Consider the following 18,996-nt stretch of genomic DNA (forward strand, 5'->3'; position numbering starts at 1 on the left):
GCAGCCTATGCTGCGTACCTTGAGAATGCGCGTTAGCTTTTATTCAGATAAAGGCAGAAGCTGGTTTTGCTGGTGTTTTTCAAGGAACTCATAACCTATGAGGAGAGAGAAATTTAAAAAACTCACTGATTTACCATGTTAAAAAAAGATGGCACATTTATTGCTACATAAATGTTATATACATAGTGTTTTCTGTTACATTGACAGAAATTTTTTTGAACTTCTTGCTGCTGGTTGGAAAGGTTTATCAGCAATACCTTGAAATTTGACACAGGGTACAAATCTGCAATAAACCAACAATGGAAACTGGAGAACAAGATGAGAAGCAATTCATCTCGGACAATTAGCTCTTACAATACTCCATAGGTACTACACGGTATGCTAGAACCCTACTATGGTCTTACAATGCTATTGTAAATTTCTGATATTAATGAACAGGTTATGGTAAATAACCCTACATTTTTACTACCTAATATAGTAAAATAAAGTAAGAAACTTTTTACTGAAAACTTTTTCGATTTCAAAAATCTAGAAAGAGTAATATTTAGAATTCAAGAAATTTTCTTACAAGATTATTGTATAAAAGACTAGCTACAGTGAAAAATAAGCCAAATGTTTTTTTCTTTCTATTTTATGAAGGAAAGCTTCTGGGCATACTGCAAAGTCTAATATAGCCAAAAAGACAACAAGCTTAGAAGGAAAAAGGCCAGGCAGTGGCACGTGATCACTTTCACACGTCATAAGCAACAAATTCGTTTAGCTGATAAACACTGAAATGAAGAACAAGGCCACAGATATAATCAGGTGTTATCTGATGATATATGCAAATTAAAGTAATAGAAATGAGTCCACTAATTCCACAAACTGTTTTGTTAGGAACCATCCAAAACGTGAGCTTCAATTCATTAGTTTATTTTAACAATCCATCTTTTGTTCTTTCAAATCAAATGACTTCATAAAAATTTTTGCTTTGTTCCTGTTTTGTGTGCGAACCAATTGCCAGTGATGAGAGATGCACTGTATAAACAACAGCTCAGACAACCTTGGCTGAGGGAATTTCCTCCCATGGTCATTGCAGTGGAAGACAGTTTCCATGGGAGTTCAAAGGGATTTTAACCATTTCAACACATCTGTGACGAAGGAATACTTATGGACACTGTTCTGGTGGAGAAACATTTAAAGGTTTAATGCTGATATGGCTTGGGAGGGGGTCGCATTTGATTCACACTATTTTTTTTCTCCACTGACAAGCCATACAAAAATGACAATTAATGTATACAGTAAGGAAAAACTGCTGACCATTGCTCTTATATTCCATTACGTAAGTAAGCCCACCTTACTGGCGGTTATATCATCACACTACCTGCCACGGTGAATTTCGGATTTTACTATTCACCACAATTACAGCCTGAAAAAAATCTCCTTTGTATTTTAATGCATTTTGTGCTTACGTACAGCTAACACTTTACATGTACTATATGTAGTACTTACTGCTCGGAAAACAAAGCAACTCTAACAAAGTAGATTCTCCCCACCCAATTTACACTTCACGTTACAAGCTTTACTATGAAGCCTAGAAGCCTAAAAAGGTTTTGTTTATAATTAGAAAAAAAAAAATGTTTGAGGAAAGTCTGAGGGAAAATAAAAATCACTTTTTAAATCCAAGAAACGTTATGGTCACAGCATCGCTCCTGCCTGCAGCCTTCAGGAGGCCTCTTACTGGCTTGAAGCACGGAGCTCGGTATGGAAGGGTGACTGTGACCATAACTGTTCAGATTACCAGAGACCAAAAATAACATAAAAAAGCTATACCAAGGAATAGTTTCCTATTGCATGGAAAACACTAGTCATATGGCAAAAGGAGAGGAAAGGACGACAAAAGACTTTTCCCTTCCTTTTTTAAGACACTAATAGGTACGCTGGGAATGCTACGGGTCGACGGTTGTCACTGCTTTGTTCTCTGAATGTGAACAGCTTTAGTAAATGCTGGCATCCAGCTGAAATTTTATCAGCTTTTAACATGTTAACTTTTCCCTTTATATGTAGACCTTTACAGTTCCATAACAATAAATAAAATTTGTAGTTACAATGCATTTGTCAATTCAGTTTAGGCACAAGGCAACTTCCACAATGAGTGGAGAGATCACAACAGTCTCTGATTGTGCAGAAGCGACACACTGCTTGCAACAGAATGATATGTTCAGAGTATTTCATGGGCTGAAGTTCTATCTGAAGATCTTGTATCTTCGATCCTGATGCAGGTGTTGACCAGTAGCTTTGATCATAAGATTGCATTTGGGTTTCTTGCTTCAAGTGTTTCCTCCTGTCAGGTTTGTGTCTTCATATAATGTTAGTTGTCTGTGTCCTTGTGAAGAAAGGTCACCTTCTGTGTATCCTACCAATAATTCTGCAATTCTAGAGAGGAAGTTGGGAGAAGACAGGGGTATTAGGAAAAGAACCCACGAGAAGCAGAATACCAACACTAGAGAACTAATTTAAACTCTATCTTAGAGCATTTTCAGTCAGTGAAGCGCAAAAGAAAATCACATGGAGAGGCCCTGAAACCCTTCTACCCAGAGATGTCCATATTGAATAGGATGTATTGAACAGTTCCCTCTCGGGAACTTCTGCTGGAACTCTCTGGAGATGGGAGAAAGAATACTCTGCAAACCTCAGACCTTTGGCTTGTGTTTGACTTTGTTGCTTAAAATAAGCAGGAGACAGTACCTAATTTAGTCGCTACTGTTGAAGGTAGGCATTGCTGTATATCTAATGAGCCGCACAGCCCTTTCATGTCAACGTCACGCTTTAGTCATCTGACAGAGTTATTGCTATTACAAAAGCAAAGATAACAGCAAACTTTTGAAAGTGTTGAAAGTTGCATTAATACGGCAAGAACAGACTATCAGTTCTGCTGTAAATCAAGAATTATCTGATGATTTAGAAGTAGCCTATTGCTCTGGTATGAAATAAAACAAACTAAAGAAATTCAAAGCACCTTGTTTTCCTAAGAAGAAAGCCCATTTTGTTTATGAAGAAAGAAGCTGCCTGTAAGGGATGGGGGGAAAGCACTGACTCAAATAAGGCTTGGTTTCAATGCCATTTTGCTGCTTTCTAAGGAACACTAGGGAATAATAAACTTCCATGGGATACATTCTGGCAAGATGCACACCGTTACCTGAAGCTAAAATGGAAGCAAAAGTCTTTATACACAGCAACAAAAAACCTTCCAAAACATAAAATTTAGTAAAGGTGCGGATTAAAATAAGGGCACTGAACCCCATCTCTTACTCTTTTTGAAAGTGGCAACAGTTCTACTGTTTTAAAAGACATGGAATACTCAATTTTTTTCTTCTCAAAATCAAGTTTTTCCCAACGATTTAAAAAAACCCAAGTAACCAACAACATGTCATAAAGCCAAAGACTCACCCTCCTGTAAGGCCTCCCCATCAGCATGTTTGAAATGAACTACTGCGTATCGGGCTACATGGGGCTTTTGGAAACACCGCTTTATCTTGCAAAGCTGGAAACATTACTTTTTAAATCTTGACTGTCTTCACTAGTACAGACTGTGAATTAAGATAGTTAGCAATTTCTGCTGGGCAAATGGTACGAGTTAGAATGACTGGCCTTAAGCCAGACAGCAAGTCGCTCTGAGATGAGAAGTCTCTCTAACTGTTTCTATCAGCACTGGGAAACAATACACGGATTTTTAAATGAACTAATGTGATATTTAGACCATTTAAAGATGTATAATTCATCTCTATTATGCTTGGCTTATCTAGCAAGCTGTTAACTATTCCTCTGATGTCATGCCAAGACGGCCACCTGAGCCAAGAGATGTAGCCATTGGCAACAGCGCATGGAAATGAAGAGACTTTAATGACAATTTCTTGGGGGTTTGTTTTGGTATAAAACTAAACAAATCTGCATGCCTTTGCTTATGCTCAGAGATACGAAAGTACTTCGCAGCGTAAAGAAGTTTGGTGCTAGCGGCAGCTCGGTAACTAAGAATAAACATATCCAGATCTCCCAAATTTTAGCCAACAAAAAACAACAAGAGCCATTCCCCTCTGGAGAAGAGACGTACCTGGCTGGTGTTCACATATGACCCATAGGGTTGGTAGTTTCACTCAGGCCAGGGTGGCTTCCTGGGTGCGGTGTTGGCGGCTCTGCCGATACGGCAGAAACTTTTTCTTCTTCCCTTCTCTTAAGGCAGGCTGCTTTAGGGTTTAGGTTTCGTTCTGTAACAGAAAAATGGTTCTTAACATCCTACACCCGGATACCAAGGGGAAGATCGATACAGTAACAACCACAGTAAAAAGAGCTACGCAGCTTCCCTCTTCCAACTCCTTACGTCCTTATGTTAAAATGCAGGTGTCTAAAGCTGCAGACAAGCACTACGCAGAATCCTACCAGGCATCTCCTAAACTGGTACTTTTTTTAAAAAAACAAAACCAAAAAAGCCCCAAGCTTTACTAGCTGCCTACATACACCTTCACAAAACCTTTCAAAAGTACCTCCCTTGTCACCAGAAGTTGCTAAAGTGCAAAATGAGACCTGGCTGTAATTTGCAATGTAATAAAAACAGAGATTTCTGTGCTTTGTTGGTACGTTGAAGTCATACCAACCTACTGACATCACACTACTACAACTATGTTACAACTATGTTACAACTACTACAACTAATGTTACTGCTGCTTTCTTCACCTTAAGCATTAGCCTGCTGTTAGAACAGGGGAGGTAGAACGTCCTAAGTCGATAGCTCTCTTCGTACCCTCAAGTCTGTGCCATCATCTCGTGCCCATCGTGCTTAAATCGAAAGAATATGACGACGCTCGCACAGAAGGATTATTTTTTTTAAACCATATTTCCTCTCACATTAAAGCCAGTGCTTTATAATGGCCAGTTGTGGACCAGCTATCAAGGTCTTTCCATCAGTATGTTTCCACTTCCCCAATCAGCTTAAACAGATGTAGATTTGGATTAGTTTTCAAATAATGACAGTTCTAAAAGTCAACTGTTTCTGTTCTTCAAAATGGCTTTTCATGAATCAAAATATAAAAGATGTAAATCGCAATGGCCAGAACGACACACAAAAAGCATGCAATATATTCTACCAGCGCACGTCGAATTTAATCAACGTTTCGAGGTATTTTTCCAGCTGTCAGTGAATTCTGTGTTGCGGTTTAAGATTGCCGATACAATTTTAACTGTCGGGAGACTGCCAAAACTGAACAGACAGCACAAGCCCTTCTCTGGCTCTGCACAGGCGCCCCTCTAGTAACTGCAGTTTGCTGACCCCTCTGCGTTTTCCACGGGGTAGAATCTAGCTAATCTGCCAGCGGCGCTTTTGGACGGACTTGCTAATTCTGCTTTCACCCAAGGCATCAACAACAGCCTCCTACTGCATTTCCTAAGGATAAGCGCTCCCAAAGAGTCTACTGGGAAAAAAAAAAAACCAACCTGCTAACTTTCCTTAATCACAGTTTTCTTTGTTTAAATGTGGCTTGCCTTCAAGTTTTAAAGGAGATTTAATTATGTGGGAACTTTGAAAGGAAGTTAATTTACAGTGATTTAGGAAACAGAGATAAAAACGCTAGCCTACAGTTAGAGCTTAAGATCTGATACGTTTCATTTTGAATAGCACCAATCACAAACTGAGAAGCTTCATCGCCAGCAGAGTGAGGAAATTGCGTATGCAATTCTGTTGCGCACCGGTGAAAGCTCCTGTGGGCGCCCACAAAGCTCGGGTCGCTCACGTTGAGGAACAGGTGCAAAGAAAGACGGGCGAGAGACGACGGGGAACACGGCCTCTCTCACAAGAGGCGCGGCGTGCTTGCGATGGGCCTCCTCAAACGCACCGAGAGTAGAAGGCGAGATGTAAAGGTGAGGAAGGAAGAGCTCTCTGTTTACCCTGCCTGTCGAATAGGCCCAATTTAACTCTAAGTACATTCAGAAAGACTTCTACCAGAGACGTAAGGTTCAGAAGCAATCTCTGACCAAGGCAGAAGCGATGTTACTAATTTTCACACAGAGCTTTCTGTGGGTTACACAATCTGTAAGAGCAGGGAGATGGACTTGATGGTTTTTAAACAGTAAAATACATGCTTGATTAACGTTATTCTGACTTCTTCATAATATTCAACCTTCCAGATAACGGCAAACGTTTTCGACCAAAACAATTCCCAAGATCAAAGTCTCAGAGATGCTAAAATAGGGCTCTACCATGGCACTAGCTGGTGTCTCGTCTGCAGAGTACCGAGGTGCTCTGCGTGCCTTGGAAGAACTCTGACTGGAGACAGCGCCTTTCTTTATTAAAACCTGGGTCAGTACAACTCCGCCAGAAAACACAGCATCTCATCCTTACTGCAAAGTACCTCAGCTTGCATTAAGTGATTCACTTCGTCACTTCCAATAAACTTTTAAAAATCGCTTTGATCTCCTGTGCAAAATGCAAGCAACAAATTAGGAAGTGGAAGTAAAAACAAGGTACACAAAAATAAAACATTGACATCATTCAGTGACATCAGTGATTCAAAAATGTAGCACATTAAGCAAATACGACCACTGACATCATCCACATCTGAAAGACTTTGCCAGTCACTTGATGCACTTCCACCAGTGAGACACCACGGAAGATGGTTCTTCACTAGGCCAAACCAGCAAAACCTGAGGACGCTCACCCGTTGAAGTGCCAGCTACGCAGAACAGAGTCCCTCAGCTGGAAGGGACGCGCAGCGAGCACCCAGTCCAACTGCCTGACCAGTTCAGGGCTCACCAAAAGTTACGGCAAGGTGCCCCAGAACTTCAACGTGTCTTTGACACAAGTTCCAAGGGAGACTAAAAGTCAACTGTAGCTTCACCACCACACGAGCATGGAACAGCTGAAGAACTAAGCATGGTTCCTAGAACTACCTTTCCTTAAGAGAGTGAAGTGCACGAAGAATTCTTCCTTCTGCACCCACCAATAGGCCTATTCTTTCTCTCCTGAGAAGATTTAAAGGAATCAGGGAAAGAAGACACATGCAAACCCAGCCCTGATTCAATTAAAGTAGAAGTAGGTTTCCTTCCTCCTCCCCGGTATATGTGTAATGCAAAAACCTAAGTAAGTGCAGTTAAATTCGCTGCATTTTAATATTTCAATTACGTGGGGTTCATCTTAAAGTAGATCTCTTATGTTTGCTAAAGCTTCTGTACTACTAAATAAGTGCTTGTTACAATTTAAAGCAAGATGTGTCAATATTTTAATTAATCAAGTTACCTTAAAAACATAGGTGAAGAGATGGCTAATTGCACAGGAAAAAACCCAGAAAGATCAAAGTATAAACCTAATTACCCTCCTCCCCCCACTCCTTTTTTTTTTTTTTTTAAAGTAATTCTTTGCTTTTCCTAAAGACCTTCAACATCGTTACAGAACAGCAGAGACACTGTTAGTGACTTGTGCTTCCAGTTGTGCAGATTTCAAGAGGCCGACGCTGTTCCGCGACCAAAGCTACCACGCACGCTGGCACAGCATGATGGCGGGCTACTGACCTCTCACTTGCTGCTCGAGACTGAGGATGACTGCCACAGCCTGGTGAAGAATAAGCAGTTTCGTCTGTGGTTTTTCACTCTTCAGATGAAGCTGACACATACGGCCAAGTTCTTTAAATGCCTCATTAATATCTCGTACACGCAAACGTTCTCTAGCATTATTTGCCATTCTCCTCTCCTTTTCTCTTTCTATCTTCTGCTCTGGGTTTAAATCCTCATCTTCATTAGTACTGCTGCAAGAAAGCATAAATAAAAGTATATTGAAGTATCATTGGTATTTCAAACAAGTGATCCTGCTGCTGGTTCAAAATTTTCAGTTGATGAAATTAAACTTCTTCCCACTTAATCTATTTCATATTGAAGTGTATTTGGATAACGAAGAAAGCGTTAGATATCAGTGCTTAAGTATTCAAGGTAATTCTTGCTGTTCCTGGCTTTTCCTGAAAATAAACGTTAAATGGTTTCTGCCTGAAGAATACCCCCAGAATACGGTCTACAGACGGCAAACACCTCTAGGAAGAGTAGTGGCAACGCGCTGCCCCTTGAAGCAAAAGATGTACCCAAACTACCACTTCACTCGGTTACTGATGAATGTTCAAATGCTTAAGGGAGAACTCGGTCATCTTGTCAGGTGAAGAATCAATAATTTTCAACAAATAGTTTTTGCTCATTTCCAATATATTAGCTTATATAAAAAGGCCTTCAAGTAATTTTCAATTTAATGTACTTATTACAAATTTTTAGTTTAAGACCTTCCTGGCCAATTTTAGAACCGTTTTTTCTTCTAACACCCAGTGCAGAGCTGAACAGTTACATTTAGAATTCTTGTATCCCTTCAAATGATCATATTAAGTTGCACAGACTTTTTTTTTAATATAGGACTGTCCAATTAAGTCTAAAACTGTGCAAAACCTCTGCTCTACTAAAATTAATACGCTAAATGCCATTAGACACGTGATAGTATAGACTCTGGTGCCTGCGAAATTCTGATTGTTTTCTGTTCTCTCAAATTTCAGCGCTTGTGTCAGGCCTATCAGGCAGATCCAGAAGCATTTTACCTGGTGTCAACGCCAGGTTTTTTGTCCGTGGCTGGGAGGGGAGGAAGCGTTTAAAAAGGATCTTGACCTACCGCATCCACCCAGCCTCCGGCTCATCGGACTGCCGCTCTCCATCACTACTGGCTCACAGAAGCGCAGCCCTGGCCCAGGTACAAAGTATCACAAATTTCCAGCTCTCTCCCATCCCCTGTGCTGGGCAGGGCCCTCTGAATCTTTTACTACTTATCTGTACAGGCAGGTATTAGGCAAGGCACTAACCTAAGGGAATGCGTAATTTTCAGGTGATTTTCCCAGAAAATCCTCTCATATTTAATTAGATACAAATACCGTAAACTATTTGTCTATTTCAGCTGCCTATTAATATACACACCGAGGTAACGCCAAAGCCTTGAAATAAATTTATCAAACTTAAGCACAACACGCTACAGAGCATTAGCAAAGCACAGATTCTCTAGGCCGTGTCAGCAACCCACCTTGTTCTGCCTCTAGATGAGACCTTGATATCCTTCTGGGAGGACTCATCATCTGATTTCATGTCATCCGATGAGGGGGGTTCATGTATATTTTCATCCTTCTCCTTATGCTCAGATTTGATTTCTGTTGGACCTATAGCCACAGACTGGCTCTGTAGGCCACCTGACAACGCTGCAAGCAACCAGAGATCAGTATGAGTATCACAGGAGCGAAACATTCCCGAGAATCTCAAGCAGATCTTGTCGATGGGAGGCCAGAGCCGAGCAGAAGTCTGGGGAGACAACAGGAGGAACTACGCTCTGGCAAGAGAAATCCTGGTAACGCTGCTGTACTTGGACATGTGTCACGGGTTGCGAAGGGACCATAATTCGTAGAGCAGCTTGATCAGTAACAGCTTAAGCTAAGAAAGACGTCGTTGAAGACCAAGGGACATTTAGCGAAGTAAGGAAATTTGCACCTCGTGTCTGGGCTGCAAATCTACGGGCAGAGCTGCACTGACATCGAGGCTTGGGCTTAGGCCACATGTGCAACACACACATCCCTAAATGGTGCAAGCTGCTAACGAATAAGCTGACTTCTGTTTTCTATAGCTTACTTCTTTAGGCTAAAAATGGAGAGAACTGTAAACACTTGTGTGGAACGACTTCCTTTTATTGGCTAGACTGAAATCTGGCCTCAGCTCAGGCTGCAGCCCTCCTGGCTGATTCGGAAACGGCTGCAGCACTGCAAACGGCTTTATGGCTCCTTAAGCTGGAAGAATGCAGCTGTAGTGCAGGGTCTTTTGCTGAAGCTATACTGGGACAAGTCTGACACAGGGATGCCCTCAAAACTGTTGCAGGAATCCCTAACAGTGGTGCTTTATAGGATTTATAATGAATTTTTATTTCTCAACACGATCTATGTCCCTATCCCCTGTGTTGATGCAAGTTTACCAAGACCTACAGCCTCATTGGCTCTGGATTATTGCAGACCCTGTTCAGCATTTAATACTGCTGGAAAGTTACCTCTGTAGCTTTCTTGTGTTTTATGATTTAGTTCTGTGCTCTGAGCAGAAACTGTACTGGGAAGAACCGAATGGTTGCTGTTGAGGCTGACACTTTCTTCCCGATGAGTCCCAACCTAAAGCAAAGCAAAGCAAACATTTCTATTAAAGATGGGATTCAAAGAAATAGTCCAAAAACAGAAGTTTAAAAGACTTAAAGTATTTGCTGGATTAGAGACGCGAGTTAAAGTTCTAGCTCAGTAAAGGGAAGATTTAGTTGAAAGATGCTGCTGCGCTAAACCACTTGATTACACCATACAGGATTAAGCTGTGTTTCAAGCAGTGACCAACACCTGTTTGCAGTAACGCAGCAACCCAGCACAAATTTTTTTCAATGTTTTCCCACAGAACGCTACAGAGTTTTCTCCTTGATTTATACCTGAAGGGGCCAAGATGTAATTAACCTTCAATTGCTTTAAACTGATACAACTATCAACTCTAGTACTTATAACGCTTTGATCCTTAAAAGAAAATCATGGGGAGTAACGGACTTCACCCCACGTGAAAGGTGTGTATACTGCCCTACACTCAGGTATGCAGATACGTACACACAGACGTTTATAAAACATACAAATACCATCTCCTTGCTTCTTGTTGGCTGAAAGAGGGTTAAGAAAGAACTGGATCGAATATCAAAATATTATTCACTTTCATCTCTCATTTTCCTCCTTTCTCAGCTAAATACATTTAGTTTAGTCCCATTACAGAATCTTATCATATGAAAATAATCCAGGCACCTAACTATTCTTACCACCTCTCTCAGTATTTTCTGATCTGCTCCTTCATAATACATCACGATTAACTTTCTAAGCAGCAAGCATTGAGACGAAGAGTCTTTAAAAAATTCTAATTTTGCATTAACTTGAATTAATGATACTTATGTAAGATAGCTACGAGTGCGCATACCTAGCTTTAAGAGGCAAATTTGTTAAAAAACTGCTGCTCGGCACAGAACACAGTTATCAATGCAAACCTCTATAAAAAAAGAATATTCTTTTGTTTGAAAAAGGAAGAGGTGAAGACGCACCGCCTGTATTTAAATCATTTGGAACGCGGACCATTTAAAGCCTTTGATTCCTAAAGACACAGAAGTCCTTTAAATATTTATAATATAACCAACGTAATACAATTAAACAGTTAAAAAACTGAACAAAGATGAGGGATTCTACTATTATTTGTATAGTTACAAAAATTGGCTACAGATGAAGCTTTTTATTGGAACAGTAGCAAACATGTCAACTAGAAGATTAAGCCTTTAATTAAATAGGTTTACTGCCTGGAGTTACACATGAGAACCACTGTTTTTCAATAAATCCTTCAATCCTAGTAAACTGCTGAGCTTTGAATCCCTCTTGAGTAATTAATGCAGCTTTTACCTTTCATGTCTTAGTACGGGTTTTACCCAGAGAGAGATAAATACCCTTATGCAAGTTTATCCTTTGTTTAATACACACTCGTTCCTGTAAGCTAAGGCACAGGCACAAGAAAGGGAAGGGGGAAACCCCCTCGACAACCCACAGCCAGTATCAGGTCACTCCGGGCTGCTGTTTGCCTCTATTGTTCTGCAGAAAATCTCCTCCTGTACGCTGCGGAATATCTGCTGCGATTTAAAGTGTATTTTATCTTCCTTTGGGTGTAACAGGCTTTGTTTGTGAGAAGTTCTACTATGGGTACAGTCATCTCGGCTCTTGCGAGCGTCGTGAATTCACTGGGAGCACGGAGCGGAGCCCGGGCCCTTCAGCCTTCGAGACAAAACTCCTCACAGCGGGAACGCGAAACTCATTCTCCACACCGAACTTCCAAAAACGAGGCTTTCCCGAATTCTGCCCCGCAGGTGGTGTGTTTTATTTTATTCTTCTGGTCATGCTTAGTCCTAACACATGAGGGTGCTTTTATTCAAGCTACGGACTATTAATCACTTCAGGGCCAGGTTTGTTCCAAAATCTACTTCTTAAAAAAGGCAAAAATGTCTTAAAGCTGGGTACAAACGTAGCAGCTGCCACAGCCCTGGCAACTTTCAAATCTCGAGCTAATCTAAAAGTGACAGATTAGCAAATCAGTTCTGATAAAGGCAGAAAATAGATTAGAAATAAAAACCGAATTTGAGTCCACGTTTTCCACTCCTTTGAAAAAGGCTTACAAATTCAAAGCATACAATTTAGATTAACAAGATTTATGCAGAACTCTTAAGAGCTGAAGTGTTACCAAACTGAGCACAACGTGAATTTTTACCTCTGATCTATGATGTACTAGAAAATCCAAACAGGCAAACAAAAAAACAAAAACCCCAAACCAAAAGACTTGCTGAAAGTCACTGTGTCCCACGCGAAGGCCAAGAGCTCCGTTTCCTATAAACACAACTTATCAGCGGCGGCTCCAAGGCACCAAATTGGATCGTTAGCAACTTCAACATCGCGTTTGGCACATTTAGTTTGCTTTTCTTTCCCTCGACTGCCCCTTCACAGAAAGGGGCTCTCCCCATCTGCATTTCAATGGAGCGCAACCTCGCGCTTCCTTTAAGCCTGCTGAAAGGCATTTGGTACCATCAGCTCCGAGGCCCTCAGAACAAACAGCCCGCGACGTGCTTTATGACTGCACGGATTCTCAGCCGGACGAGCTCCTAGCACCCGGGGCCGGGGCCTCCTGGCGGCTCCCCCCTCCCCCGGGGCTCCCCCTCGGGCGCCGGGCGCTCCTCGCCCCGCCGCTGCCGGGATCTCACCCCCGGGACACGGGCACGGGCACGGGCACGGGGGCGGCCGCAGCGCCCGCACAACGCCTGCAGCGCAGCAGCGGGGCGCGAGGCGCCCGCGCGCCGCCCGGCCCGGGCGGCTTCAGCGCAGTGACGTCAGCAGAGCGCCTCCGTAACCCGCTACCGCCCACAGCCGTCCCTCTCGCGTTTGCGGGCGAATCCCGCTCCCCCCGGGCAGCCGCCGGGGCGCGCCAGCTGCGCGCGGCGGGGCGGGGCGGGGCCGCATTAGCATACAGCTGGGCGCCCCGGCCCCGCCCCCTCGCCCGCCGCTCCCGCCTTGTCCCCAGTAAGGCCAGCACCCCGCCGGCAACGGCTGGCAGGGTTCGGCGTGGGAAGCACACGCACTGGGAGTTCCTTCTCTCTTCCAGGAGCTAACGGAGCCTTACTTGCATGGTCCCTCTTCAGCAAACGCCAACCGCTCCTGCGGCACGCAAAATGGGAGACAAACGGAAAGGCTGGACTCACACGCAGCGTAAACCCGAAGTTTTCAGTTGCAAAGGCAAAATATTTTAGAAAAGACATCTGAGAAGCAATCGCGTTTGTTACGGACGTGTCTAAGTCACCCACCTTTGCCTATGTTCTCTTTACAATGCCAACCTAATGCACGTTTAGGATTCTCAGCAAATCAAAGAAGCTACAGCTCAGTACAATCACACCTTGAGAAAAACAGTCGTCCTGTACTGTAACTTGTCGTAACTTACCAGGTGAACCGTATTTATTTTCATGCATTTCAAGAAAGACTTGCACGTAGGACAACCTGCAGCTACACTCCGACTCGTAAGTTTTAAAAAAATGAGCGCAGAACATATTTCAGTTGACTTAAGTGCTAACATTTGGGATCTGAAACTGGAAAACCAGTTAAGTATTTTTGGCAACGAAATAAAAACTAGAGGGAACACGGCAGCTGACGACACGCTCCCGCCCGGAGCAGACCGGAGCGCGGCACGTGGGGAGAGGACCACCTCTGTCCCGGTAACGCCGGCTCTCCATCGCACGCTTCGCTTTGATCACGGATTTTGAACGCTTAGCGATAAAAGCTTTTCAGAACTGGAAAAAAACAATACCAGTCTTTGCCCATATTTGCTTTAGGACTTGCCTAAGCGTAGTTAAAAATGCATGCACTTTTCAAGCCATACTAGCCGGTCGATTTGGCCATGGTCATTAACATCATTTTAACCAAGGTGAACATAATTAGGGCCACGGAAAGGGCTTTGGAGTCAAGGTTTTTACACTTCAGAGAGCTCCCAGTTGTTCAGCGGGAGCGCAGTCTCTGCGGAGGAACACCAACGCTGGAAGGGCTCCGGGCAAGAGCGACGGCTGGTGTCGGCAGAGCAGCCTCAGCTGCCCTCCCCTGCTGGTACGCTGCCCCGCACCCAGGGCAGAGAGAGGGAGAGCACCCATGTCCTTAGATTCCTGTTATACCTGGAAAAAACCCTGTGACTTAAGGATTGAGTTTCATCCTTAACTGAGTTTCCAGGCCTTTTATTTATTTATTTTTAATCAATTCAGGCTGTTCTTTTTCCATTGTATTACAATGACAAATAAAAAGCAGCTTGAATAAGAACAAAAAGAGTATTACTTCTTAACTTTTCAATAATACATGAAATAAAATACAAATCAACTTCAAAGGCCACTTAGCAAATATTTGATGAGTTTGAGATATTAAAAATCTATTTGAATAAGTCTAATGGCCAGCCCAGCTAAAAAGAAAACAAGACCATTCAGAGCCAGCAGGAAATGAAGTCAACTAGAGTTTTAAAATAAATCTGGCTCAAAAATTAAGCAAATGTTAAAATAAAACCATGTCTGCTTGCACTAATTACATAAAAAGGAGTTAAATTACTCATTTCCTAGCTCCTTCTGCCAAGATCATCTTCTTCAAGGGAAATTCAATTTAATTTTTTTCTATTTTTTTCCTAAAGGACAAAAATGTTCTGTACAAAGATCCGCCCCCCCTCGGCAAGGAAGTTTCATTTAGTGCTGAATCCCAATGAACATTTCTTGACCAAAAAACCCTCCGAGCACATCAAACAAAAATAGGCAAACACCCTTATCAATGTTGACATTTCTCACTATGTTAGCCGGTACTCATTATTTTCTTAAAATTTGTCAGAGGTCCTCTGAAGTAAAGTAGTATTTAACTCCTGAACAAAGTCTAGATCTTATAGTTCAGGTTGTCTCTCCAATTCTCTGCTCTCCTACATTTGCTATTTCAAGAAACACAAATAGTAAATAAGTACAGTTTGAAATGAATTGATTTTTGAATACCTTAAGAATTACACCTCATACCTGGGGGCATGACTGAAATGCAGCCATCACTATTAAACCACACGGCTTCCACTACAGCCAGATGTGCCAACCTCTGCTCTGTACATTTTTCAGGACTCCATCCTAAGTCACGCTGAGTTCCCGCAATTGCAAACGATGTCAGAGGGCACTCTCTGGGGACTGGGCAAGGCCACCGCAGGATGCCTTCTGTTGGAGCCAATTATTCCGATGTAACAAAACTACGGCTAATCCAAGAAAGTCTTTAGCTGACTCACTTTTCAAGCCCAAACTGATCTGCAAGCTTGTTTCACCCAGAGAGGATGAAATATAAAAGCAATTTTTTTTTTTCATTTTCCTAATCTAAGTTTATTTCTAACAGACAGCAAGCATCCTTCAATCAAAAGTGCAGGTCTATCATTCCATGATAAATCAAGTCTATATTACACTGAAGTGACACAACTACATTGAACTACAGCAGACCAAGGAACCTTTATTCATTTTGGAGCGTCATTTTCCACTCTCACCTATTTTAATCAAAACTCACTTGATAAAGTATTTATCATAGCTTAGTTTAAAAGAGAAACGGAGATTTTTACGTGCATTTCGGCACTGCTGCATTTGACTGTATCTGGCTTAGCAGCATCGGAAGGGTCCACAAGTCAGATAGAGAACAGCTTTGTTACTGCGATTTCAGTCACTCTCTTTGCCCCACATCATTAAGGCCTAGGAAAAAAAGTTTTCTTTTGTATGACTGAATTTCAGTCTACCCCAGAACACTGTAAAACTTTAACAGTGTTCTTTAACTATTAAATATGAGGCAGTATTAAAAAACATTCTCAAGTATTTCTGCATCACTTCCTTCATTACTAAAAGTAACTGCGAACTCGTATAGAAACCTAAAGTTGGATATGCGTTTGGAAAGTACCCCCCCTCCCCAAAAGGCCCCAGACACACGCAGCTTATAGAAAGTAACCAGTTCTTTTTGATGTTTACTGCAGTGGTTCTGAAATTAATATAAATGGATGTCTGACGTGCGAATGGGAGAGCCTGGAACTAATTCTGTTTTATAGAATACAAACCCTTCAGCAATTGGGGTACCTAATTATTTTGATGATAGGTGAAATTTTGCCTTGATCACACAGTACCCAGCTGTGAATCTGTTTTATAACAGAAAATTTCACAGCATGTAACTGGTCCTTAAAATTACGCTGTAAACATGCAAACACATGGCACCACTAAAATAAGCATGTTTTAAAAAGCCCTTTTTCCTTTCAGCATTTTTGAGAAGGGAGGAAGAAAAGGGAAGTGAGCAATGCTACAAATAGATTTCGTTTACTGTATAATGCTTTTAACATATTTCTGATCTATGAAAAGCTCAACTACATTTTTTCAGAACAGTTCACATTTTTCAAGAGACTAAAAGAGATGGATTGCATTATTTCACTCTTCTTGGGGATTAATCTAAAAGTTGTTTCCTCTTCATTGTTACTTACACTACAGCTGTGCTCAAACTCCTTTTCATTTAGAAAAAAGTTTAAATTTTGAGCCTGCGCACACTATGGTTCCACATTCCAACAGCTTCCTCCCAGTCCTCTGCCAGCATCTGCTATTGAAGACTAGTTCCAATTTACAATAAACAGCTTTTCCAGACCAGAACACTTGAAATTCAGTCCTTCTCGACTGCTTTTCCCATTCAGTCTCCCTATTCACCATTTCAAGGAGAAAACTGTTCTGCCAATTATTACACATCTGGAAAAAATGCATGTATAAGCTGAAATGCTCTCAGCAGAAAGTTTCAACTTTCTGCATATGGTCACAGCAGGATTTTATGGGCCACTGACCAGGCCAAAGTCTAAGTTTTCCCATCTTTCTCCCCCCCCTCATTTCTGCCCACCCCAGCCCTCTAACTGGAAACCCATAGCAGGTGCAAGCTGTCTGCCATCTTTTCCTCCACAAGAATCTCGAGTAGTTTCTTCTTGATAAATATTCACCTTACAGTCCAGTTTTAACTCACTAGCTCTATGATAATTTAAATGCATCAGCTGTAATTGCTTTGCATAAATATATACATGGTTAAAAATATCATTACCATTGATGCTTGTCTGTTGGTTGTTACAAGGCTAGCTGCTCCGTAATTTGAGTTCAGGCTTCCAATTGGCCCGTTGTGGGATGGTCCCAATAAACTGTGTATGTCTCCATGGCCACCTGACAGGCTTGTTGAAGGCCCCACAGCATGATTTCGTAGCACGTGAATGGCATCATCGAGTCTGTCCAAGCGATCCTCCATTCGAGACTGCTGTTGGGATTCAAGAGGGACAGTAACAGCCATTACTGGATAGATCTGCAGACTCATTACACCGTAACAGTTTCTACCTCGGAGATATTAAAGATAGAAGATGAAATGCAGTATCAAAAGACTCTGAAAGCACCTACCAGCACTACAAACAAACAGGAAAAAGAAAGATATCTGCAGATTTTGCTTGAGATAGCATTCGTTCCACAAATAGGTGGCAGCTTTTGAAGTGAAGCTTATTATAAGGTCAATGTTACTCAGCTTCTATTACGTGGCATGAACAAGAAAAAAGGAAGTGCTACAAAATAAGCTATCTAATACAGGACGAGAAAGAACGATCATAAAATCAGCCTCACCACGTTGGTAACAATTAAGAGAGGCAGTGGCTTTTTGAGAACCTGTATTACAAAAAAAAACTGGACAAAACTTTAAGTTATCATTTTCTAAAATGGATCTTTAAACAGATTAGATATTTCAGAAATAAAAGCGACTTCTGTATGTTACTGCAGAAAAGGCTGTCTTAAAGTTACTTGCCTTTAAAAAAAGACAAAAGAAAAAACCCAAAGCAAAACCAACTCTGACATTGCAGCTGTCTAGAAACTGAAATAGCGGAATGCTGGAGTCAAAAGATGGGTCATATGCTACACTAATTTAAGTTTTTAATGGGGAATCCGAAGGAAGCATTAATTGAAACACAAAAAGGCACCATCTAAAGTGAAATAGTACCTCACAGACATCCTTTAAGAAGGACATTGCATCTTGCAAATGCTCGTGAAGTTGCTGTTCAACTCGATTTTTCTGGCAAAGTCAAGACAGAACAGGAAGCAAAGCACAGGTTAAGATTAATTCAAAAAAGAGGTGAGGAAACAGCTGATGTGCACGTCAGCAATAAATTGTTAGTCAAGTTAATGCAACAGAGATCCGATTGTATTAAGATAAGAAAAGGCTAATATTTAACACTGCAGTTATGTTAGGATTCCAAGATGTACATATCAATTATATTTAATCGCAAAAATATTGAAGAAAAGAAAACTGATTTAGCTTAAATTTATTCTTGTTAGACAGAAAAAAAAGAAATTACATCTGTGGAAACTAGAAATATTAACAGGTTATCAGAACCTTCCCTCAAATTTTTCCCCTTTCCTTCCCAATGCTGTATCAGAAATTTAAGAAAGAAGTCAGTAACTTAAATCCTCTCCTGAATCTTCAAAAGAAGAAAATTTACAATGCTGTAGAGTATTTCTTGTGTGGTTTTCTGTAAAATGTTTCATTAATTAATAAATGAACATTCTCCAATAACAAATAATAATTACAAATAAAATACATTCATACTTTAATGACAGTGAAATGAAAGCAAGCCCAAGAGACTACCATTTCAGGGAGAGAGGGGGAAAGACAAGTAAATGCAAAGGCATGAAGTCTTTATCTTTTCTCCAGACTGAACTTTAGGTAAGAATTAGCTATGGATTTGTGAAAAGGTACCAGAATCTCATAAGAGTGCTTTAGCACCAGCTGTCCTCAGCACAGAAGCCTGATGCCCAGGGAACAGATGGTGAAAGACACACCCTGCACGTCT

At 41.4% G+C, this 18,996-nt stretch overlaps 1 protein-coding gene and 1 long non-coding RNA gene across 20 annotated transcripts in view; one reads left to right on the forward strand and one right to left on the reverse strand.

The window, feature by feature from the left end:
* Nucleotides 1-9,061, forward strand: part of LOC148050262 (uncharacterized) — a 47,850-nt gene extending 38,789 nt beyond the window's left edge. The window contains exon 7 of one of the 2 annotated variants that reach the window (XR_015701604.1): nt 8,553-9,061. This is a non-coding gene — a long non-coding RNA (uncharacterized LOC148050262). Of the gene's footprint in view, nt 1-3,785; nt 4,077-8,552 lie in introns of those variants that run through there. The other variant, XR_015701603.1, reaches the window with a different exon arrangement.
* The window catches only part of TCF12 (transcription factor 12), a 179,900-nt gene continuing 161,042 nt past the window's right edge, over nt 139-18,996 (reverse strand). For 11 of the 18 annotated variants that reach the window (XM_087745128.1, XM_087745129.1, XM_087745125.1 and 8 more), the window contains 7 exons: nt 18,147-18,218; nt 17,217-17,423; nt 10,073-10,187; nt 9,068-9,239; nt 7,537-7,769; nt 4,091-4,244; nt 139-2,415 (listed from right to left, as the gene is read on the reverse strand). In XM_087745128.1, coding sequence (XP_087601254.1) covers nt 4,102-4,244; nt 7,537-7,769; nt 9,068-9,239; nt 10,073-10,187; nt 17,217-17,423; nt 18,147-18,218 — 942 coding nt within the window. In that variant the 3' untranslated portion in view covers nt 139-2,415; nt 4,091-4,101. The remainder of the gene's footprint in view (nt 2,416-4,090; nt 4,245-7,536; nt 7,770-9,067; nt 9,240-10,072; nt 10,188-17,216; nt 17,424-18,146; nt 18,219-18,996) is intronic. The other 7 variants (XM_087745133.1, XM_087745138.1, XM_087745131.1 and 4 more) reach the window with 5 other exon arrangements.

This window comes from Nipponia nippon, unplaced genomic scaffold (assembly GCF_047370975.1).
Source record: "Nipponia nippon isolate SJK-2023a ecotype South Korea unplaced genomic scaffold, ASM4737097v1 scaffold_9, whole genome shotgun sequence".
Lineage (NCBI taxonomy): Eukaryota > Metazoa > Chordata > Aves > Pelecaniformes > Threskiornithidae > Nipponia > Nipponia nippon.